Source organism: Equus caballus, chromosome 12 (assembly GCF_041296265.1).
Source record: "Equus caballus isolate H_3958 breed thoroughbred chromosome 12, TB-T2T, whole genome shotgun sequence".
In the NCBI taxonomy this organism is placed as follows: domain Eukaryota; kingdom Metazoa; phylum Chordata; class Mammalia; order Perissodactyla; family Equidae; genus Equus; species Equus caballus.
The window spans coordinates 39,047,129-39,071,380 of NC_091695.1; the positions used below are offsets into that span (position 1 = coordinate 39,047,129).

Consider the following 24,252-nt stretch of genomic DNA (forward strand, 5'->3'; position numbering starts at 1 on the left):
GGCCCAGAGCTGGGCAGCGTAGAGAAAGATTTCTTTCCTCAGTTCATGTGCTTTCCTTCTGTGTTTGAGCTGCTAACTTTGCTTTAACATGATTTGGGGGCTGAAACTGTGGCAGTGCGGGACATCTCTGAAGGAGACTAAAGTAAGACAGACGTGAAGGCAGAAAAACCATCTGGGTGGGGAGAGTAAGCTATTGTTCTCTTGAGAAAGGAGACAGTGGAACTAGACCAGAACTGAGTACATTTCATCAAGAGGGGTAGGAGAAGGTTCAGAATAAAGCAATGTCAGAGAAATGTAGGAACTACAAAGATGATCCAGCTTAAGTAGTTTTTTTTGTGTGTGTGTGTGAGGAAGATTGGCCCTGAGCTAACATCTGTTGCCAGTCTTCCTCTTTTTGCTTGAGGAAGACTGTCACTGAGCTAATATCTCTGCCAATCCTCCTCTATTTTATCTGGGATGCCGCCAGTGTGGCCTGTGAGCTGTGCTGGGCCTTGCCCAGGATCAGAACCTGCGAAGCAGGGTTAAAACATAACACGTAACATACAATTTACCATCTTAACCATTTTTAAGTACATTGCAGTATGTAACCAGTAAGCACGCTCTTGTGCAATGGATCTCTAGAACTTTTTCATCTTGCAAAACTGACACTCTACCTGTTGAACAACTCTCCTTTTACCTCCTCTCCCCATCCCCTGGCAACCACCACTCTACTACCTGTCTCTAACAGGTTGACTGCTGTTAGATACCTCGTATAAGCAGAACTATGCAGCATCCCTCTTTTTGTGTCTGGTTCACTTCACTTAGCATGACATTCTCAAGGTTCATACATATTGTAGCAGATAGGATTTATTTCTTTTCTAAAGGCTGAATAATAGTCCATTGTACATATATACCACATTTTCTTTATCCATTTATCTACTGATGGACATTCAGGTTGTTTCCACCTCTGGGCTATTGTGAATAATGCTGCAATGAGCATAGGTGTAGAAATAGCTCTTGGAGATTCAACTGCCTTATTTTACAGATAGTAGCACTGACTCACAGAATAAAGCAGAATTTCTCAACAGTGGCAATACTGGCATCTGGGGCTGGACAATTCTTTGCCGTGGGGGGCTGGCCTGTGCACTGCAGGAGCTTAGCAGCATGGCTAGTCTCTACCCGCAGATGCCAGTAGCACCATGCCCCCCCAAGCCCCCCCCCAAAAAAAACTAAAACGCATTCATACATTGCCAAGTTGGGGAGGATGGGGCAAAATCACCCCCGATTGAGAACCACTGCTCCAAAGAATACATTCGGGGCCAGTATAGGCGGGACCCAAGTCGCTGACGCCCAAAAAATGACAGAGGGATCTACCTAAATACAAACTCCGGCGCGATTTACAAAGCGTTTTCTTTTTACTTTTCAAAGATGGCAGAGGTCGGAAAGATGTTATCCTGCCTGGAGGAAAGGCTGGTTGGAGAAACTACAAAACGGAAGGTGCCCAGGATGAACACCAGCTCTCGGCCAAGACCCCGGCCCCACGAAGGCCCCCAAACCACCACCCACTCCCCGCGGAGCCTTCGCAGTGCATGCTGGGGCTTGTAGTTCCAGCGTGCGAGACCCTGCGCGCGCATCCCCCCCACCGCGGGCGACTTCCTCTCCTGGCCGCGGGACCACGGCTCCCGGAAGCTGAGCAGGTTAAAGTTTCAACGCTTCCTTTCCCCGCCTCTTAGTCCCGCAGACTGCCAACCCAAGTAGCCAATAGGTGGCCTGACTGGCGCCTCCTTTTACCTGATTGGTTTTAGAGTTTTGCATCCTCCCAGACAAAGTTGCCGGGGATTGGCCGAGCCTTCAGTTTTGAAAATCGTAGGTTTCGCCCGCGCTGCGCCGCCCATTGTTTCCCCGGAGCCTGAGACCTGGACACCGGGAGCGGAGGGTCTGGGCCGGCCGGGGGCTGTGCTTAGGGTGGCCGCTGGACTTGGATCGGAGTAGCACTTAGGAGACGCGGTGCAGTCGGGTGAGTGCGCGCGGGCAGCGGGCGGGGGTGGGGGATGGGTAGCGATTTGTTACCCCTCCCGCCAACTCCGGACCGGGGGTGTGCCCCGTTCCCCCCCCCCCCCCCCCCGCTGCCCCTTGCGGCCTGGAAGTGGGCCGGTCACCTCTTGGTCCTGGAGCCTGAGATGACCCCCACCCTCTACCTAGGTCACCAGGATCCAAGAGAATAGCACGGTCGCTTCCCCCTCCCCAGTGCCTAGCACCTTCTGTGCCAAGGAAGCCTTTTGTTGACCTTGACGCGCAGGAACGCACACCGACCGGGTTGTGTGACCGAATTATGCCAGATGGCATATCTGTACAGTTAACCCTCTCTCAACACCTGCCCCTCCAAGTGAGCAGCATTTTAAACGGACCGTTTCCGGAGGCCAATGCTGCCCCTAATCTTGTCATGCCCCAACCACGTTCGCTGTCAGCTTAGTTTCATTCAGCCACCGTAGCCTTCTCTGGGCTTGCCCAGAGCCAAAACTTGGCACCTGCCTTTTGGAGGCTGAAATCGAATAGGCGGCTTAGTGGTGGTTAAGGGCACAGTTTAAAGCCAGGCGTCACCCTTGATTTACTGGGTGACTTTGACTTAACTTCTCTTTGCCTCTGTTTCCTCATCTGCACACGGGTATCCTTGAGGTTGTGGGGAGAATTAAATGAGATGATGGCCGACCTGGGCACGGAGTAGGACTCAGTAAATGGAAGCAGCTGTTATGACCGTCCTTCACCGAGGGGTGGTTGGATGCCACCTTCCTGCACCCTCAAAGGAACAGGCATTGCAAAGGCCGGCGGTGGGGCCTTTAGTCTGGTGTGTGGGGTGAGGGAAGTTTTGGGAGAGAAGGATGAGCTCCCTTCTCCTCGGTGGCACGTTGGGTGCTCTGGGTTTGCGCACAGGTTCTTACACTGGCTGAAGATGAGATTTTTGCTGCTCTTCCCGGGAGCCTCCTTCTTGGTGCACTGATTCCTCCTTTCTCAGAGTCGTCTCCGTTCTAACGTGCACTGACTCTTTTAAATAGCCAAGCTGAGATCTGCTAAAAACAAACTTCCCCATGGAAGAAGCCCCAAACACTTCTGTGCACTTCGTGAAAGAAGCTCTCACCCACTTTGCTATTTTGAACAAATACTTAAAAAAAAAAAGATGGCAGGTTGTTGCTTTCTGTAGCTTCTCTGAACCTTTGTTGTGGTTTTGGCTTCCTTAAACGATTTTCTCATAACTGGCCTCGAACTGGGGTTCTGCACTTTGCCAGGGCGGAACTCTGGGGCAGAGGGGCTGGGAGGAGCAGCCGGTGGGCACGGGAGAGTCGGAGCCCGTGACTGGCTGGCTGCAGACCTGTCTCAGCCAAGAGCTTCTGCCGTCCGTCCTGCCCCTTTGGCCCTGCCCTGTTTAGTGCTGCCTTGGCATCTAGGGCCAGGGGCTTTGGATGAGTATGGCGTGCTCTAACCTGTGTAGAGTGAGCTCATTGGGTGCCCTTTTGTGTGTGTGTGTTCGGGGTGTGGGGGGAGGGGAAACCTGTAGGATGTTTATTTCTAGGTGTACAGTTGCTAATAGATGGATTAATTCATCCAACAAGTGTTTCTTTTGCGCCAGGCACTGAGCCGGATTCTGGGCTTTCAGCTGCGAACAAGACAGATAAGGGCTTGCCCTCGGGGGGCAAATGTTTAGTGAGTAGAGACAAGTAGTAAGCAAGTGCGGTGCAGAGAACTGAAATCAATGGATGGGATCATGGCTGGTGGTCAGGGCCTCCCTGAGTCGCTGAGATCCAAGCGATAAGGAGTGACCTGTACAAAATAGGAGACAGAAGGTTCCAGACAGAGGGCAGAGATTGTTCGAGGAACAAAGGCTAGTTTGCCCTGGAAATCAGGCCCCAGCAAGTCCCGTGAGGCTGCAGCATGACCTGGTGTTAAGCTCTGTAAGCTGTCAAGGGGTCAGTGACTTAGCTCCTCCTGCAGTAGCTTCCATCTTAGGTGGGAGGCTGACCTTTGCGTGGTTCTTGGTTTTGAAGATCCGGATGGTGGGTCACTGCCATGGCATGAGACACGCATTCTGTCATTATGGCTTACGACCATCACCCATTCATTTGTTCTTTCAATCATTCACTGAGTAGTCGGGATATTTACCTAGTCCCCGCTATGACTAATGGAACACTTCTTCCTTGCCTGGGGCTTTGGTGATGATATTATAACCAAGTCTTAAGGAGGATACCTGAGCTGTTGGTTTTTTAAGAAATTAAGAGAAAACTGGTTTTGTGTTTTCCCATGCCTGATATTTCTAGACAGGTTTTCTTAAAAACAAGACATTGTGGGGCCTGGCCCCGTGGCCTCCTGGTTAAGTTTGGTGCGCTATTTCCAGACAAGTTTTCTTAAAAACAAGACATTGTCAGGGCTGGCCCCATGGCCTCGTGGTTAAGTTCGGTAAGCTGGACTTCGACGGCCAGGGTTCATGGGTTCAGATCCCAGCCCAGACCTGTGCCACTCATCAGCCATGTTGTAGCGGTGACCCACACACAAACAGAGGAAGATTGGCATGGGTGTTAGCTCAGGGCGAATCTTCCTCATGTAAAGAGGAAGATTGGCAACAGATGTTAGCTCAGGGCAGATCTTCCTCAGCAAAAAAAAAAGAAAAACAACCCTCCCTCCCCAAAAAAACACAAGACATTGCTTATCTGCTCCCCTCATGCTCTCTCATCGTTTCTAGGGCTTTTCAGCTCAAGGGAGAGAGTGTAGGAACCCCTTGGAGAGGAGCATGCCTCCGGAGCCCTACTTTCTTACCCACTCTTTTGCACCGCAAAACCCCCTCTGTTCACTGGGCTCTTCAAGAGGCGGTTGGATTCCATATTCTTTGGCCTGATGTGTGGGGTCAGCACGTGTGTAGCTCAGGGTGGCTGTGTCTTAGTTCTTGCTCACCCACAGGTAGTAAGAGGAGAGTCCGCAAGAGAGGAAGAGCAGCCTTGTGTTTGTCAGGCAGAGACGGGGTCCTGTGGTGGCCCCAGTTTCTCCCTCATCCAGGAAGGCAGCTGGCCATGCCTTGTCATTTTGAGCTGCAGAAAAGGCCATTTATAAGAAAGATCATTGATACCAGAATTGGCTGGGAAGTATGGACTTAGGGGGACGGCGTGCTCTGGGTGGGTGGATGGATTGGGGGATGAGTTTGATGAGTGGAAGGAAAAGGGCAAGCTCTTCTTCTGCAAAAAAAAAAGCTGTGGATTGGCATCTCTGGGGAGTGGCTCTGAGCAGGGAGGGGCCCTGATTTAGGCACTGGGTGTTTTGTGGTGATCAGCGGCAGGCACTGTGGCTGGGCAGGCTCTTCCCCTGGAGAAGGTTTCAGGCCCCAGCCCTGAGCCCTTAGGCCTCTTCTCCTTGCTTTCGCCAGACAGATCCACCATGGGGACGACAGCTCCAGGGCCCATTCACCTGCTAGAGCTGTGTGACCAGAAGCTCCTGGAGTTTGTCTGCAATGTGGACAACAAGGACTTGGTGTGGCTCCAGGAGATTGAGGAGGAGGCCGAGCGCATGTTCACCAGGTGAGGGCAGGGGTGTGCCAGCAGGCGGTGTCAGGGGCTGTGTGGCTGCTATGGCCTTGGGGACACAGCAGCCCACTTCCCCACCTGACAGGGAAGATAGACAGGCTGCCAGGGGTCCTTCCTGAGTGCAGTGTGCTTGGGGCCCAGCTTAGTATAGTGGGAAGAGGAAGGAGAGATGGTGGGCTGGGCCCGGGGATGGGCTATGGAGGCTTGCCTGGCAACGTTGTCCTCCTGCCGTGTCTCTGTGAGGAAGCTCCAAGTGCCTGGCAGCAGACCTGCACAGGCCTTGGAGAGCTCGCTTGATGCTTATCACCCCAGCTTGTTCTGTCACTACCAGGAAACAGACGGGGGCTGGACTGGGTGGGGGTGGGGGGCGCAGTGGTTCCCACGCAGCCATGAACATACCCCTCCTTGTGCCAAACAGAGAATTCAGCAAAGAGCCCGAACTGATGCCCAAAACGCCTTCTCAGAAGAACAGACGGAAGAAGAGACGGATTTCTTATGTCCAGGATGAAAACAGAGACCCCACTCGGAAAAGGTAGGAGGGGCCGGAGGCTGCCCCCAGCCAGGGGAGGGTCGGCTGGGCAGGCGGGGCCTGGAGGCATGGTGCCCACTGAGAGGGTTTGATTTGCAGGTGGTAACTGGGAACAGAGGCTGCAGGAGTGGTGGTGGGTACCAGTGGGCCATGCTAAGGGGCGAAATGTTGTGGGGAAACGAAGCATGACCCAAGACCATGGAGTCCAGAGCGTGTACTCATGCATGTTTGTGTGTGTGTGAGAGAGAGAGAGAGAGAGAGAGAGAGAGTGAGAGAGAGAGATCTGGGCCTTGGAAGATGGGAAGGCTTTCCAGAGGTGGGATTTCCAGAAGCAAGTACCTTCTTGGGAGAGAGCGACCAGAGGTGTGGCCCAGGGGGCTGTTCCTGAGCCCCTGTTGCTGTGCTTGTGCCCGTGGAAATGACTGTGGGGTGCAGAGGACGGGGGAAGAGGCTGGCTGTTGGGTCAGGTGGTCCCGGCTGCACAGCCCAGCTCCGCCCCGTAGCAGCGTATGTCCTTGGGTGAATTTTCCACCTCTGAGCTTCAGGTTCCTCATCTCCAAGGTGGGGAGAATGGTCCCTGCCTCTCAGGGCCGTCTTGTGGATTAAGCGACAGCGTGAGTAAAGCCTCGGGCCAGGTGCTTGGCACAGTGTGACCTCAGTCAGCAGGAGGTCTGTATGAATTTAAGCTCAGCAGTTCTGTGAGGACTGGCATTATCCCCAATTTACAGGTAGGGAGGCCGAGGCTTAGAGAGGAACGGCCTGGGGTCTCATGGCTTAGGGATGCCCAGTCTGGACTAGAACCGCAGTCTTCTGCCTCTAAGCTCTTGGCTTTGTCGTCCGTTCATAGTCCCTGCTTCTGCTCTGCGTTCTCCAGCAGGTTGTCCCGCAGAAGGACGCGGAGCAGCCAGCTGGGTTCCCGGCACCTGCGCAGCAAGGACAAGGTGGAGAAGCTGGCCACGGTGGTGGGGGAGAACGGCTCCGTCCTGCGGCGGGTGACGCGTGCTGCAGCTGCGGCAATGGCGGCCACCGCGGCTGCTCCTTCGCCCACCCCTGAGTCTCCCACAGCACTGACCAAGAAGCCCAAAAGTAGCCTCGAGCAGTGCCAGCTGGTGCCAGTGGTGGAGATAGGCGTCTGCGAGCACCAGAGTGCCGAGCAGCATCTCAACCAGCTCAAGTCTGCCCAGGCTCAGTCGCGGGCTCCGTCCCCAACCCCGGCTCCAGCCACAGCTCCGGCCTCCCACGTCACCGTGATAACGGATGAAAAATCAACACCCGAGAAGTCAGAGGCCGGGAGACTGGAGTCTGTCACTGTGAGCTCCCTGATGGCTACACCGCAGGACCCCAAGGGCCGAGGGGTCGGAGCAGGGCGGTCTGCCTCCAAGCTCAGGATTGCACGGGCCTCCCCAGGCCCGCATGACTCACCCGGCTCTCCGGCCTCCCCGTGGCAGGAGCGGGTGCTGGATCCCATCTTGCCGGGTAACTTCTCCACGCCCACGGGCGCCCGTGTGGACTCGAGGTCAGTGCGGCGCAGCCTGATTGCCCCGTCCTCCCCAGGGGCCCAGGTCTCACTGGTCCAGAAGTACTCCCTGGTGGCCAAAAAGGAGACCACTGTCCGCAGATCAAGCAGAAGGATTGCCAAGAAGGCCACCGAAGAGCCGGCCGCCTCTGCCCGCATCATCTGTGAGTCTGGGTGTCGGCAGTGGGACGGGGTGCGGTGCGTGATCCTTGGTCCTTGCTCAGCAGGAGGAGCTCTGGGGAACCATCTTGCAAGGAGCTGTCCTTTGAACTTTCTGAGATGATGTAAATGTTCCCCATCTGTGCCGTCCTGTATGGTAGCCACTAGCTAGTCACACATGACAGTTGAGCCCTCACAGTGTGGCTGGTGTGATTTAGGAACTGAATTTTTGGTCTTATTGCATTTTACTCACTTTAGATTTAAAGAGCCAGGCGTGGCTAGTGGCTACCACATTGGACAGCGCTGATCTAGTCCAACCCTCTTGTTTTACCAATGAGTAAACTGAGGTCCGGGGACGGTGGCCACAGTGTCCCTGTGGTTAAAGGCCATACTGAGGCTCAAACCTGGGCCTTTGGCCCAGGGCCACTGTCTTCCCCTTTTCTCCTGCAGAGGTTGGCTGAGATGCACCACATTTGGGGGCTGCCTCCAATTAGCAAAACTCTTTAGTCTGGAGATACTGAGACGAAGAGTTGTGAATTGTCCTCATAGCAGGCTCATTCTAGGAGGGACAGATAAGTGGGTTTGAGTGCCAGCTCAGCCGTTTACCCACCTGTGACCTTGGGCAGATGACGGGAGCTCCTTCATGGGCCTCAGTTTCTCCTTGGTCGGCTGGGGTAATAATGGCGTCACCTCAAAGCATTGTTGTGAGGTTTTCCTTGTTAGCCCGCATGGGGTGCTTAGAACAGTGCCTGCCAGGAAGGAAGGGCTCTGTAATCTTAGCTCTTCTTATCATCATCTGATCCCTGCCCAGGGGACCATTGTCCCAGTGGGAGCAGGTGTTTCAAGCCACCGAGGAGCAACAGGCAGCTCTAAGCGTCCAGGCTGGCTGCGTGGAGGAGGTAGATCTGAGCTGGGAGGGTTCCAAAGGATGCTTGGGCTTCTGCCAGGTGGAAAAATGTGGGGAAAGTTGTCCCTGGCAGAGGGACCAGCTTGTGCAAAGACCCTGAGGCATGAAACAGAAAGTGGTGGGTTATCTGGGGCTCATGTCCCACACAAGGGGCTTAGACTTGTGGCCCCTCAAGCATTGCTGGAAGCTTCCTGGCGCTTTGTGAAAAAGGGCCAAGAGGAAGGAAGAGAGGGAGGCAGCGAGACCAAGTAGGAGGCTGAGGCAAGAGTCCAGCCAGAGGATGGTGCAGTGGTGGGATTGATGGAGAGGAGAGGCCAGGTTTTGTATTAATGTGTGTTAAAATAGCAGCCACCATCTGCCTGGCCCTTCTAGATTTATAAAACACAAGGTTGTCTCGTTGGTCCCTGCAGCCACACTGTTAGCCTGTTAGGATTTCCATACTTTATAGAGGGGCAAACTGAAGCTTACGGAGGCCACTGAGTCTGTCAGTTGGGAGGCTGGGGCTTGTGCCCCACTTGTTTCCTCCTTTCTAGGATGGCAGGCCCCTTGCTGAGGAGGCCTTGTGGAAAGCCGCTCACCTTGCCAAGTTTCTTTCCCACCTGGGAAGGGTTTGCTCCAGGCGGTGGGGCTCGGGGTCACGCAGCCTGGGGCATGTGCAGACTTGCATCCTGGCACACTGTCCATTTCTGGATTCTCGGGAGGGCCAAGATGATTCTGACCTGCCTTGGAGATTTCCTCAGTCCTGAAGTCCTGGAAAGGAGCCCAAGAGGGCAGGTGAGCCTGGAGCCTAGAGAGAGGGCTGGGGAGAGACTCCTGAGGCCCTCTTGTGCTTCTGGGTCAGAGATCCAGATCTGAAGCCTTCAGCCATTCCCCTTGCTCCTCCCCCTCGGCCCCCTCCCTGTGCATGGTGGTTTCTGATTTGACCTGCGCACTCGACCCAAGCCTGTCTGACTCCAGGCCCAGGACTCATCCTCTTTCTTGAGGTAGAAAGAAGAGGGAAAGGAGGGGGACAGTAAAACATGGCAGTTAAGAGTCACCCCGGAGTCACACAGAGCCAGGGTGACCTTGGGCACACCCTTCTCTGTACCTCGGTTTCTCTGTCTGTTAAATGGTGGCAACACCTGCCTTGAATGTGGGTAGAGAACTCATCTTAGCACTTGGATATGGTGCAGGCTCAGTCAGTCTTCGTCAAAAGAAAACAATAAAGGCCAAGAGCGTCTGTGTCCCTGAAGCTCAGTGTGGGTGTGGCCATGCTGACCTGAAGGATGCTGCGGGCATGCCGAGCAGTGAGGAGCTTCCTGGAGGCCTTCTTGACGCCAGGCTCTGGGGCTTGGCTGGGCGGGCAACTCAGAGATAGGGTCTTAGTTTGGGCTCCCCCAGAAGCATCCTTGATGTAAGGGTTTGATGCAACTTGTTAATTTTGGAGGGGAAGGAAACACCTGCAGCAGGGAATGGGGAAGTGAGTCAGGGAAAAGAAGGCTGCTGGGAAGGGGGCCTGGTGCTAGGGGAACCTCTGCATGCCCGTGGTGCCCTGGACGAGGGCTGCTGGGTGGAGGCATCAATCCCTTGCACTCCTGGCCTGGTACACAGTTGGCCAGAGAGCCCCTGGGCAGAGAAATGTGGGTGCAGCAGCTGATGGGCAGTTGGGCTTAGGAGTGGTTAGGCAGGGGCCGCTTTAGGGTTTCTGGAGGGTTCTTCTGTAGAGGCCAGGCTCCTCCTCAGGCTTCCCCAGCCACCTCTGGGAACAGAGGAACAGCCGTCCTTCTGCCAGGCCTTAGGCCACCAGACCGGTTCTGAGGCCCGAATGGCATGCGGATGGCACTTAAGGTTCCAGAGGAGTCCTTGCACTGGTGGAATAGTTGTGCGGTCACGTGGGTGTCTTCTCACTCTTCTGCCCCCTCACCAGTGAGCACTGAGCTGGGATGGAAGGCACGGGAAATGAGGGAAACTGTGTTTTCTGGCCACAGACCCCCTCAGGTGGGAGCAGGCACTACCCGTAACCTCTAGCCTGGCCCTGCAGTGCTCCCTCCCACTCCCCCAGGCTTGGCTACTGCACCCCAGAAAGGTCGCTGCTTCTGGTTCTCTCTTTGTCCCACAGTTTGCTGCTCTGGCTCCTCATTCATCTTCCCTCCTTCTCTTAGTCCCATGGGCACCGCCTGGTCTCGCACTGGCTGCCTCTCAGCCTCACCTCTGGCCACATTCCCGTGACTCAGGATGCTGCGGCCCAGCCAGCCTTCTTTCTGTTCCCCCAAAAGCCTGCTCTCTCCTACCTCACGGCCTTTGCACCTGCTCGACCAGCGGCTTTTGGCCTCAGCACCTGCTTCCAGTCTTAAAAATTCTTGAAGACACAATCAAAGAGCTTTTGATTATGGGGGTTCTATCCATTGATAGTTAATGTATTAGAATTTAAAACTGAAATTAAAAAAAATTTAATATTATTTAGTATTTTGTTTTTTATATTAACATTAGTTAATATTTTAATATTAAAAATTAAAAATATTATTTAATACTTTAATATAAAAAATAAGCCTGTTGCCTGTTACTGTTAGATTTTTTTTGTGTGTGAATAAATAACTGTTTTCCAGAACAAAAATTTAGTGAGGCGATTGGCATTTTTCTACATTTTGCAGATCTCTTTATGTGTGGCTTCAAAGAAGATAACTGGATTCTGCATTCAGTGTGTTGCATTGTGTTGTTTCGGTGAAAATATATGAAGAAAATCTGGCCTCACACAGATTATAGTTGGAAAACGGAGGTGTACTCTAAAGCCCTTTTCAGATAATCGTGCATATTCATTTTTTTCAGATAATTTGTGCATACTCAATGCAACATGTTGTCGTTTCTTTCTTTCTTTCTGTTTTCTTTGCAGGGGAAGATTTGCCCTAAGCTAACATCTGTTGCCAATCTTCCTCCTTTTTTCTTCCTCACCCCCTTCCCCCGACAAAGCCCCAGTACATAGTTGTGTATGGTTTTAAGTTCTTCTGGTTCTTCTGTGAGAGCCGCTGCCACAGCATGGCTACTGACAGATGAGTGCTGTGGTTCCACGACCGGGAACCAAACCCAGGTTGCCAAAGCGGTGTGCGTCAAACTTTAACTGCTAGGCCTTCAGGGCTGGCTCACAAGTGTAGTTTCTTAAAGGCTCGTTGCAGTGTGGACTCTGAAACCATATTGTTGATCCCACATTGATTGGTCTATCCTGCACTTTGAATGGATCTTTTAGCCATGCGTGATTTTGTAACCTCGTGCACTGGTCATTTGGAAAACAGTATTTCACTGAGTTAGGCTCATCTTCCAAATGTTGACACACTTCATTACATATTTTTTAAAAGGAGTACATTTGTTTTCTGATCTCATCAGAAAAGCCTTTAGGTACTGGGACGCAATGAAGTGATGGTGGTGGGTGGGTACACGTTTTTCAAAATTCTGTTTTTGGCTCTTTTTTTCTTAGCTCAATCTTTTATTATTGGCAACAAATACTATTCATGACTTTATTTTAAGTGACAGACTCACTTTGTTCCTTTTTAAGAAAATGTCTGCCAAATACCCAAGATCGAATAACCATAGTTTGTCAGTTCTTTCAATTAAAAATAGTGTTCCCTGAGAAAAGCACCTCTTCAGTGGGGGGCTCAAACCTGAGTGCCCTTCACAGAGACGTGGGTGTGCAGCACAGTATCCTGCATGCTTCCCACCTTGTCACACAGAATATTAGGACACGTACTCATTTAGATTTAATACAATTAGTAGTTTTACTCCTTCATCAAGGACATTCTTAAGTGAAAGTGCTCATTTCTGTACTGAGTGTGGGGTCCAATCTGGTTTGCGACCTCATTTGGTGCACAGGCTTCCGCAGTTCCACCTCCCATTGCTTCTGTGCTGTTTGGAAAATCTCAACACATTGAAAAGGGAAAATAACGTTTTGGTATCCTGGTGAAAATAGTTACAACTTCACAGATTCCCCCGAAAGCGTTGGGGAGCCCCAGAATATGCTTTGAGAACTACTGGCCTGAACATCCTTCTCCCTCCCACCCCTCCTCCTTTGATGTCAACTTCTTTTTTTTTTTTTAAAGATTTTATTTTTCTCCTTTTTCTCCCCAAAGCTCCCCGGCACATAGTTGCATATTTCGTTGTGGGTCCTTCTAGTTGTGGCATGTGGGACGCCGCCTCAGCGTGGTCTGATGAGCAGTGCCATGTCCGCGCGCAGGATTCGAACCAACGAAACACTGGGCCGCCTGCAGCGGAGCGCGCAAACTTAACCACTCGGCCACGGGGCCAGCCCTGATGTCAACTTCTTATCCTTCACGTCAGAGCATCCAGACAGCTCGGGTCCCTCATTATAGGCTTTTAAAATCCCCTCTTTTCTCTGTCATCATACATATCACATGACGTTTGCAGAATTATTTGATGATTATCTAGACCAGAGAGGGGCTCTGTCTATTGTACTCACCATTGGGTTCCCAGGCCCAGTACATAGTAGACTGTCAATGGATATTTGTTGAATGAATTAGTGGCTTTGTGTTGGGGCCCATGCTGGAAGTTGGGGGCCTGGAGCTGCATCAGATACTGTCTTATTTTCCCAAGAGACTCCCAGCTCAGTGAAGGAGCCAAGATGTGCCCACAGATGGGCATGGTGCCGTCTAGGGAGTAGCAGGAAACATAAAGCCAGGGCTCCATTGAAGATGCTAGGAGTTCAGGGAGTGCTGAGGGTGAGTGCTTGGGGCACAGCAGAGCCTCTGCCCCCAGTGAGGGGAGGGGTCTCTGAGGTGGTGAGTGTCTGTGTCTGAGGAAGAGGGGTCTCTGAGGTGGAGAGTATCTGTGTCTGAGGAAGAGAGGGGTCTCTGAGGTGGATATGTTCTGGTTGTGAAGGCCGAGTGGCCAAGCCTCCACCAGAACCTGGTTCCCTGGATCTTCGAGGGCCATCTGGCCGGGTTCTGAGGGCGTCTTTTGTTCCTGTTTTCTCCTCAGGTCACAGTTACCTGGAGAGGCTCCTGAATGTTGAGGTGCCCCAGAACGTCAGGTGAGTTCAGTCCCAGGGCTTGGCCCCGTCCCTGGGCTGGGCAGGGCACGCTGGGGGCCGTGTCCGGTGAGTCCCGGGGGTGGAAGCGCATCCTGTGCCCGAGCCTTCCCTCCTCATGGGGATGCCCACGGGCTGCCCCCTGCTGCGGCTCTGCCCCTGCCCCTGCCCCAGTCTAACCAGGCAGTGAGTGACACAAATGTCATGTGTTCCATGTCGCTCCTCAGCTTCACTCGCCAGTCCTGGCCTGCCCTAGACCCTCCAAGCCTCACCCTGGGGCATGGGCTCCCTAGGTCATCAAATCCCGAGGCCTGTGGAGGAGCTAGTGCAGTGTGAGGAGCCACATTCTATGTGGGGTGGGGTCTGAGGGTATCCCCTGCTTCAGGGTTACACCCCCGCACTGCTTTGGACTAGCACTCCTTTTCCTGGAGGCTACGTCCTGCCATCAGTAGAACTCGGCTCCCCCACCCCTGCTTTGGAGCAGAGGGTCAGTGCCTGGGATGGCGTGATGGGGTGACAGGGCAGACCTGCTGGCTTTGCTGGCCCTACGGTGAATGAAGGGTGGGCCTCGAGAGAGACGTGACTCACTGGGGCCCAAGGGGTTGAGGCGGAGCTGGGAAAGGGTTCACCTCCCAAGTCAAGGCCCTGATGGGGCTGAGTGAAGCCAAATTCAGATGCTGACATCCCTCATCTGCACAGGCAGCAGAGGCTCCGGGCAACCACTGGCTCTGGCTGTTGTCCTCCCATCCTGCCTGGGGCTGTGGGTTTGTGGCCCAGGCCGGAGTGTCCCATGGGTCTGGGAGAGGCTCCTGTGGGGAGGACTCGGGCTGGCTGAGTGGGTCCCACAGTGCCTCGTGCTCTGCTTTCAGCCCTGAGCAGAAGGAGCCCAGCAAGAAGGCTGAGCCCGTGGAGGCGGCTGAGCAGGAGGTAAGGTGGGCAGGCCGGGGGCGGGGCGGGGCGGGCTCGTGCTCTGTGCTGCGAGTCCCAGGTTCAGACCCCAGAGCCTCGGTTCTTGCCCCAGGTGCCCAAGAACAACAGGAATACCTCGCAGTCCCACAGTGCCACCAAGATCGCCATTAGCACGCCTGTCTCACGGCCTGTGGCTGGTGGCCACGAAACGCCCTCTGAAGGCCTGCAAGGTGAGTCTTCCCGACCTGCCATGTACAGATACCTCGGGCTGTGGGAACCTTGGCGGCCTTGGCCTGACTGTCTCTGGCGGGGAGGAAAGCCCCATCTTCTGGACTGATCGGCTGAAGGTAACCAAGACCCAGGGGTGCGCAGATCTCCTTTGAGTCTGCAGAGTTCATCTCTCACCTTTTGGCTGCAGCTGCTGCCGAGTGCCATGTGCGTGGCCATAGCTGGTTGGTGCAGGAAGCGGGGGAACGGCCTGAATTGGGGCATTAGCTGTGAACCTGCCAGGTCCAGGCCTTGGCCCCGCTCCAGGGGGCGGTGGGAGGAACCTTGCGCTGGGGTGTGAACACCTGGCCTCTTGTTTTGTCTCTGCCGCTGCTCACTTCTCACCTTTGTGGGTCCCCTGTCTAAAGAGGGTGGGAGATCTGTGGGCTCTGGCACCCCCAGACTGCTGGGGTATCCCAGAGTCTGGCTCACATCTCCCGCTGGGAAGAGCACCGTGGCTGTGAGATCTTGAACACTGCTTCCCCAGCTTTATGACGGGGTTAGGGACAATGGCCAGGCCAGCCACAGTCCCCCAGGGGGACTGCAAGGACCCTTTGGAGTGGAGTGTTAAAGGGCCTGGGAGAGCTTGGCGCTTTCTCCTACCAGGGAAACAAAATATTCACCACCCCATGTGGACCCTGCACAGGAACCTGGCCCTCGTCTTGTCCCGGCGGCCCCAGCTAGAAGGGCCAGGAGGAGTGGGATTCCAAAACCCCCTTGATGGGATCGTCCTGCTGTTCTTGTCACAGAGGCCAGGCATGGGGGTGAGGGGTCTACATATAGGGGTGAGGCACTGGGGATAGCATGCTAAGCTCTCAGTGTCCACAGGTTTGTCAAGGCCAGTCAGTGCTAAGGCTGATGCTTCCGCCACTGGCTGCCTTTGGGACTGCCAGGAAGAGAGCCCTGCCCTGGCCATGGCTGCTACCAGTGGCCACCTTCCCCTGACCCCTCCAAGCCGTCCCTGCAGCCTCCCTGAAACTGTTCTATTCACAGAGGTTAAGACTGACCAAGCAGACGGCCCCAAGGAGCCACCCCAGAGTGTCAGGTTTGCATCTGGGAAGGGGTGTTGTGAGGGGCCCAGGGGAGCATGCGTGAACCTCGAGTCCTCGTGTGGGCAGTGGGTGTGTGGTCAGGGGCATCTGTTGCCTCTCGGGTGGGGCCTGGTGCTCTGACTTAAGGAGCGAGGTGGCTTGATACCGTGCGATGAGCCTGCCCTGGGAGTGGGCGATCTGGTTATAGACCCCATCCTTCTGTGTCCTCCTGGCTTTGCGACCTTGGACTGGTAACGTCCCTAACTCTGACTGGGCAGCAGAGGGTCGGTCAGGGAGACCCCACCTCTTTCAGTCTGGTGTCCTGTGAACTGGGCCCAGTTTTGCTCACAGGGGTGATCTTTTATGGGGCGTGGCTGGGGCTCTGGGGAGGGTACCAGGGTCAGCCTTGTGACACTGCTGCCACCTGCACCTCGGCAGGAGGAAGCGCAGCTACAAGCAGGCGGTGAGCGAGCTGGATGAGGACCAGCAGCTGGAGGATGAGGAGCTGCAGCCCCCCAGGAGCAAGACCCCTTCCCCGCCCTGTCCAGCTAACAAGGTGAGCAGACATCCGCCCTCCTTCCGTGCTCCTGCCCCATCCTTGAGTCCTGACCCTGGTCCTCGTCTGCAGGTGGTGCGGCCCCTCCGGACCTTCCTGCACACCGTGCAGAGGAACCAGATGCTCATGACGCCCACCTCAGCCTCCCGCAGCAGCGTCATGAAATCCTTCATTAAGCGCAACACTCCCCTGCGCGTGGACCCTAAGGTGAGGGAGCCCGTGCCAAGCTTTGCTAGAGCTGGGGCAGCATCACTGAAGGCTCCAGTCTGTCCCCTAGGCTACTGAGAGCAGTGTGGGTCTGGGCCAAGGCAGGTGTGGCTTGGCACTGGTTAAAGGCCAGCTCAAGCCTTTGTGGCCAGGGGCTGCCTTGGTTTTTGGGGACTGTCCGGACCTCTTGGCCTCTACGCTGCAGCCTAGAGGCTTGACTGGCGCAGTGTGACCCCTAGGTCGTGGACCTTGGGCACACCCAGGAGGTTGGTCTAGCTGGCCACCGCCGTGCCCGTCCAGCCCCGTAGCCCCAGTGGTTTGAGTGGTTAAGGTGAGGGAGACGTGGACGCGTTCACTCGTTGGGGTAGAGGGCTGGGTGAGCTGCGAGGAGGTGGTGGTGCTGCTGGCGAGAGGGTGCAGGCCCCGAGCAGACTGGCACAGCCAGGAGCCTGGCCTGCTTCCCTGGACGGCCCCCGGCCTGGCATTAACTCTCGGCTTTTCCTTGTCTCCTCTCCTCCACAGTGCAGCTTCGTTGTAAGTAAAGCCTTTCCTGTGCTTGTAACCTAGCTCCACCCAGCACTTACCCGCTGTCGCCCTGTCCTTGTGGAACTGACACCTGTAGAAGCACTAACCTCGGCAGCAGGAGTGTTAAGGGAGATGGGAGGTGGAGGTGAACCAGAGGCGCTGGGTGGCTGGCTGGAGGCATCCAGCAGTTCTGGAGCTGGCCTCCTCCCTCTGCACAGCCTGCCCTCTCTGCCCTTGACTCTGCTCCTATGAGAATGAGTCTCAGAGCCTCCCTGAGGCAGGAGGGAGCAAAGCAGAGAGGCTGTGACCTACGGCTGCTCCCCAGGGCCACAGCTTGAGGTGTTCCCCACAGCCACCTCCCTCCCTGCTCCCCAGCACTGGGCTCCCCCTCAGGGTCTGGGGCTGCGAAGAGAACAGATGAGTCGTCTCCGGTCCCCAAAGCCACTGAGATTTATTGTGTCACACACCTGATTACTGCCTTGTGGGGACAGAGCAGTGGGGGAAACCGAGGTTGAAGGCCGGGTGACAGTGGGACTGTCAGTGGCGGCGTCTGGAAAGAAGGCCACAGAAGCTGTTCTCTTCTCAGATACCTCAGAACTGAGCTGGGCCACCGGCCATGAGCAAGGAGCCACGGAGAGCTGGGACCTGCTGAGCCCGCAGTCCTGGCTCCCTGGGCTCTCCCGAGCTGCAAGGCTGCAGCCCCTTCATTCCTTTAGTTCCCGTTGGCGCTTTGAAGGGGCTCCTACTAGGAGGGCTTCTGCATCCAGCCAAGGGCCTGAGGGCCTGAGCAGCGCTACCTGGGGCTTGGCAGGTCCAGGGGCTTCCCAGCAGCTGGACGCTGGCCTCTGAACTTGCCTCTTGTGCAAGGAGGCTGGTCCCCTCTGGGTGGATGAGGTGACGGTGTGCCTTCCAATAGGCCAGCAAGCAGGCTGTGTGGCCTTAGGCACCTGTTTTTGTGACAGGCGCCTGCTGGGCACCTGGGCCCACAGCAGAGAACCAGACTGAGGCTTGTTCCTCCTGCACGGAACTCCCGTGCCCCACCCAGACTGATCAGAGCCTTGCAGGGCTCATGGGGATGACCGAGAGGCCATCAAGCTGCCCTTTCCTGCTTGGGGAGTCCAGGCCCTTGTACAGAGCACCTAGCGGGTGTGGGAAAGTCCTCTGTTAGGGCCTAGGTAGGTCGCAGGGGCCTTGGGGCCTCTACTTGTTGCCTAACCTTTGGGCCTGAGTTTCTTCAGCTACAAAATGAGGAGACCGAGTTCTCTTCCTGAAGCCTGGATGGACCAGAGAGTAATGCGTGTCAGGCCCCCAGCGCAGGGCTGGGTATGAAGTGGTTGTTTGATAAATGGCAGGACGACTGCTCAGTTGAGACCCCTGGAGGCAGAAGGGGCTGCACAAGCTTTTGGTTTCCTCCCACCCTTTGCGCTGGCCTTGACAGTGGCCTCTGGGGAGCAGGGGCAACCCAGCCCACCTTTGAGGGTGGGGGCAGAGAGGAAACACAGATCCTGTGACATGAACAACTCTTGCGTTCTATAGAATTTACAATGCAGCAGGGTAAGTTCTCTGACTTGTGCTGGGCAATTTTAGCACTCAAGCTTCAGGACAAAACCTGTTTTGCTGAGTCGTGTTGAAAGCAGGGGTCTGGTTGGCTCTTGGGGCAGGAAGAGGGGGTGGTGGCCACTCCAGGTGCCACGTGGCCTTCGCTTCCGAGGTGTTTTCCTTATGGGCAAAGTAAGGGATGGGACCTGGTGGGGGAAGCGGGGTGGAGGTCCGGCCTCCTGCTGGTCTTCCCTGGTCTGGGCGGTGGGAGAGTCGGGGGCCTGCCAAAGGCCCCCCACTCCCTCCCCATGGGGGTCTCCCAAAGGCCAGCGTCTTCCTCCAGGCCCTTCCCGCACCCAGCTTCGCTTCTATGGCTCATGGTCATCTCTCCTTCCTTCCGTTCCTCTCTCCATCTTTAAAAAAAAACTTTCACTAAAAAAATTATACAGTAAAACTTACGCTAAAAATTATCATCCAGTAAAATCTATGCTTTGTACAAGTGTGGACTAAGTAACCACTACACAATTGGGATCCTGAACAGTTCCATCACCCACAAAGATCCCTGCCCCCACCTGTAACCCCTGTTCTCCATCACCATAGTTTTGTCTTTCGAGAATGTCATATAAATGGAATCAAACAACGTGTGACCTTTTGAGATGAGCTCCTTTCACTCAGCATAATGCTTTTGAACCCGCCTAAATCGTTACATTTGAATTGAGTGTCTTGTAGCCAGCGTATAGTTGAGCTGGGTTTTGTTTTGTTTTTTAAATCTATTCTGACATTGTCTTCTATCATTTTTGGTGATAGGTTTGGATTTCAATTAGTAATTGCTCTAGGCATCACTTAACTTTCACAATCACTTTTGTTTTTTTATTTTTTCATCTTTTTAAAGATTTTATTTTTCCTTTTTCTCCCCAAAGCCCCCGGTACGTAGTTGTATATTTTAGTTGTGGGTCCATCTAATTGTGGCATGTGGGACGCTGCCTCAGCATGGCTTGATGAGTGGTGCCATGTCCACGCCCAGGATCCGAACTGGTGAAACCCTGGGCCGTGGAAGCAACTTAACTACTTGGCCAGGGGCCAGCCCCGACAATCACTTTTAGAATCAGTCTCTTACCAGTTCAGTTGGAATGTAGGCAGCCTACCCTCCCCACCGTATGCTGTCATTGTCACATGTATTACATCTCCATACATTGATCACCCTGTCAGATAGTGTTACAATTTTTGCCTTCAACTGTCAAACATTTTAAAGAACTCAAGAGGAGAAGAATAATGTTGATATTTACCTGGATATTTACCATTCCTCTTGTCCTTCCTTCATTCCTGAGGTCTCACATTTCCTGCTGGTACCATTGCTCTTCTATCTGGAGAACTTCCTTCGGCAATTCTTTGAGAACAAGTCTGCTGGCAACACATCCTCTACTTTCCTTCATTTGAGAAAGGCTATTTCCCTTCATTTCTTTCTTTTTTTCTTTTTTTTTAAAGATTGGCCCTGAGCTAACATCTGTTACCAATCTTCTTTTTCTTTTCTTCTTCCCAAAGTCCCCTATTACGTAGTTGTGTATTCTAGTTGTGGTCCTTATAGTTCTGCTTTATGGGATGCTGCCTCAGCGTGGCTTGTTGAGCAGTGCCAAGTCTGTGCCCGGGATCCGAACTGGCGAAACCCTAGGCCGCCGAAGCAGAGCATGTGAACTTAACTGCTCCACCATGGGGCTGGCCCTCTCCATTTCTGAAGGATATTTTCACTGATATAGATGGAGTTCTGGATTAGCAGTTCTCTCCCCTCCGCACTTTAAAGATGTTGGGCCACTTCCTTCCAGCTCCAGTTTCTGATGAGGGATCTCCAGTCACTCAAATCATTGCTCCCAGTAGATAATGTGTCTTTTTCTGTGGCTGCTTTTGAGATTTTTTTCCCCTTTGTATTAAGGTTTTAGCAGTGTGATTATGATGTGACTGAATATGAGTTTCCTTGGGTTTATCCTGTTTGGGTTTTGATGACCTTCTTGAATCTGTAGATTTATGTCTTTTACCAAACTTGGGGTGTTTTCAGCCATTATTTCTTCAATTTTTTTTTCAGTATCTCATTCCTCTCCATTGTGGGATGACAGGGACACGAATGATAGACTTTTTGGTGTCGTCTCGCTCTTCCCTCAGGCTGTTAATTTTTCTCCAATATCTTTTTCTCTATGTTTAGATTAGATAATTTTATTGATTTATTTTCATGTTTCCTGACATGTGTCTTCTCCATTCTTCTCTTGGACCCAGTCACTGAATTGTTTTTTTAATTGAGGTCATGATAGTTTACAAAACTGTGAAATTTCGGTTGTACGTTATTATTTGTCTGTCACCATATAAGTACTCCACTTCACTCTTTGTGCCCACCCCTCAACCCCCTTTCCCCTGGTAACCACTGAACTGCTCTCTTTCTCCGTGTATTTGTTTGTCTTCCACATATGAGTGAAATCGTATGGTGTTTGTCTTTCTCTGTCTGGCTAATTTCAATTAACATAATACCTTCAATGTCCATCCATGTTTTCGAAAATGGGATGATTTTATCTTTTTTTATGCCTGAGTAGTATTCCATTATGTATATATATATATATATATATATATATATATCATATCTTCTTTATCCAATCAATCATCAGTTGATGGGCACTTGAGTTGATTCCACGTCTTGGTTATTATGAATCATGCTGCAGTGAACAAAGGGGTGCATAAGTCACTTTGCATTGATTTCAAGTTCTTTGGATAAATACCCAGTAGTGGGATAGCTGGGTCGTATGGTATTTCTATTTTTAGTTTTTTGAGGAATCTCCATACTGTTTTCCATAGTGGCTGCACCAGTTTGCATTCCCACCAGCAGTATATGAAGGTTCCTTTTTCTCCAACATTTGTTATTTTTGTCTTGGTGTTTATACCCGTTCTCACAGGTATAAGGTGATATCTTAGTGTACTTTTGATTTGCGTTTCCCTGATGATTAGTGATGTGGAATATCTTTTCATGTGACTGTTGGCCATCTGTATATCTTCTTTGGAGAAATGTCTGTTCATATCCTCTGCCCACTTTTTGATTGGGTTGTTTGCTTTTTTGTTGTTGAGTTATGCGAGTTCTTTATATATTTTGGAGATTAACCCTTTGTTGGCTATATGATTTTCAAAATTTTCTCCTAATTTCTGGGTTGTCTTTTCGTTTGGTCCTGGTTTCCTTTGCCTTGCAGAAGCTCTTCAGTCTGATGAAGTCCCACTTGTTTTTCTTTTGTTTCCCTTGTCTGAGTAGATATGGTGTTCAAAAAGATCCTTTTAAGACTGATGTCAAAGAGTGTACTGCCTATATTTTCTTCTAGAAGTTTTATGGTTTCGGGTCTTACCTTCAAGTCTTTGATCTATTTTGAGTTTATTTTTGTGTATGGTGAAAGACAATGGTCTACTTTCATTCTTTTGCTTGTGGCCGTTCAGTTTTCCTGGCACCGTTTATTGAAGAGACTTTCCTTTCACCATTGTACATTCTTAGCACCTTTGTTGAAGATTAGCTGTCTATAGATGTGTGGTTTTATTTCTGGGCTTTCAATTCTCTTCCTTTGCCCTGTGTGTCTGTTTTTGTACCAGTACCATGCTGTTTTGATTATTATAGCTTTGTAGTATATTTTGAATTCAGGGGTTGTGATGCCTCCAGCTTTGTTTTTTGTTCTCAGGATTGCTTTGGCTATTCGGAGTCTTTTGTTGCCCCATATGAATTTTAGGATTCTTTGTTCTATTTCTGTAAAGAATGTCATTGGGATTCTGATAGGGATTACATTTAATCTGTAGATTGCTTTAGGTAGTTACGGACATTTTAACTATGTTTATTCTTCCAATCCATGTGCATGGAATGTCTCCATTTCTTTCTGCCTTCATCTATTTCTTTCAGTGATGCCTTATAGTTTTCATTGTATAAGTCTTTTACCTCCTTGGTTAAATTTATTCCTAAATATTTTATTTTTTTGTTGCTATTAAAAATGGGATTGTAGCCTTGACTTCTCTTTCTTTTAGTTTGTTATTAGAGTATAGAAATGCAACTGATTTTTGTAAGTTGACTTTGTACTCTGCAACTTTGCTGTAGTTGTTGATTATTTCGAATAGTTTTCTGATGGATTCTTTAGGATTTTCTATATAGAGAGTCATGTTGTCAATAAACAGCGAGTTTCACTTCTTCATTGCCTATTTGGATTCCTTTTCTTTCTTTTTCTTGCCTACTTGCTCTGTCCAAAACCTCCAGTACTATGTTGAATAGGAGTGGTGAGAGTGGGCACCCTTGTCTTGTTCCTGTTCTCTGTGGGGTGGCTTTCAGTTTTTGCCCATTGAATGTGATGTTGGCTGTGGGTGTGTCATATATGGCCTTTATGGTGAGGTATTTTCCTTCTGTACCCATTTTATTGAGAGTTTTTATCATAAATAGATGTTGCGTCTTCTCAAGTGCTTTTTCTGCATCTATTGAGATGATCATATGGCTCTTCTTCCTCATTTTGTTAATGTCCACCCACTGAATTTTTAAGTTCAATTATTGTATTTTTAGTTCCAAAATTTCCATTGTATTCTTCTTTAGATCATCTGCTTGCTGAGATTTTCTGTTTTTCCAATTGTCTTAAGAATGTTTGTGATTACTTGTTGAAGCATTTTTATAACACGTGCTTTCAAGTCTTTGCCAGCTAATTCCAGCATCTGTCATCTTGGCATTGGTGTCTGTTGACTGTCTTTTCCCACGAGAGTTGAGATTTTCCTGGTTCTCCGTATGCTAAGACTTTTGCGTTACATCCTAGGCGTTTCGGATATTACATTATGAGGTTCTGAGTTTAAATCTGATGGAGAACGTTCATATTTTCCTTCACCACCCCCCCCCCCCGACCTGGTTTGGTTCAGACTGCAGGTTCCACCCCACCTTCTGTGGCGTGTGGTTCCAAGGTTAGTTCAGATCTCAAAGCCTGTTTTTTTGCAGTGCTGTTAGATCTGTCCCAGGTGTGCCAGCCAATGGTCGGTTGTGGGATCTGGCAGCTGGTCTGTGAGTTTAGTTCTCTAAGTTTTCAGTGTGACAGGGTCAGAGCCTTGCATCTCCAGCTTGGGGCTGAGCCCAGGAGTTCATAAATAGCCCTGTGTATCATTTTCTCGATCTTTCCAGTACTTTCCGCTTCTCTGGGGATCCCCCCTTTCTGTCCTCCAGCCGGGAAGCTGGGGCTCTGGTTACCCTGTTCTGCTGCATGCTTCCATGACCGCGTCCAGGGCCACCGTGTGGGGAGACAGAGAAAGCAAAGAGCGACAGTGTTTTCCCAGCCTTTTGCAATCACAGCTCCACAGTGTGGAGAAGAAGCTTCTCCTTCCTCAGAATTTTGACTCTGCAGGTTCCTGTAACTGCTGCCATCCCGTTGTCACAGGATTGCTTGTAGACTTGGGCACGGGAGAAAGGAACAAAGGAAAAACCAGAAATGGAGTTTCTGCGTTCTCTGAGCATTGGATCTTCCGTTTCCACTCCTTGAGTCAGAACTAGAGGGCTGTTCTCAGACTCCTGCCTGTCTGCAC

At 51.9% G+C, this 24,252-nt stretch overlaps 1 protein-coding gene across 8 annotated transcripts in view; it reads left to right on the forward strand.

The window, feature by feature from the left end:
* Positions 1-1,623: 1,623 nt before the first annotated feature.
* INCENP (inner centromere protein) overlaps positions 1,624-24,252 on the forward strand; it is a 31,474-nt gene continuing 8,845 nt past the window's right edge. Inside the window, exons 1-11 of one of the 8 annotated variants that reach the window (XM_023654198.2) lie at positions 1,821-1,996; positions 5,391-5,537; positions 5,962-6,075; positions 6,947-7,752; positions 13,617-13,668; positions 14,535-14,592; positions 14,687-14,804; positions 15,835-15,886; positions 16,311-16,428; positions 16,501-16,635; positions 17,158-17,169. In XM_023654198.2, coding sequence (XP_023509966.1) covers positions 5,398-5,537; positions 5,962-6,075; positions 6,947-7,752; positions 13,617-13,668; positions 14,535-14,592; positions 14,687-14,804; positions 15,835-15,886; positions 16,311-16,428; positions 16,501-16,635; positions 17,158-17,169 — 1,605 coding nt within the window. In that variant the 5' untranslated portion in view covers positions 1,821-1,996; positions 5,391-5,397. Of the gene's footprint in view, positions 1,997-5,386; positions 5,538-5,961; positions 6,076-6,946; positions 7,753-13,616; positions 13,669-14,534; positions 14,593-14,686; positions 14,805-15,834; positions 15,887-16,310; positions 16,429-16,500; positions 16,636-17,157; positions 17,170-24,252 lie in introns of all 8 variants that reach the window. The other 7 variants (XM_070228810.1, XM_023654199.2, XM_023654197.2 and 4 more) reach the window with 7 other exon arrangements.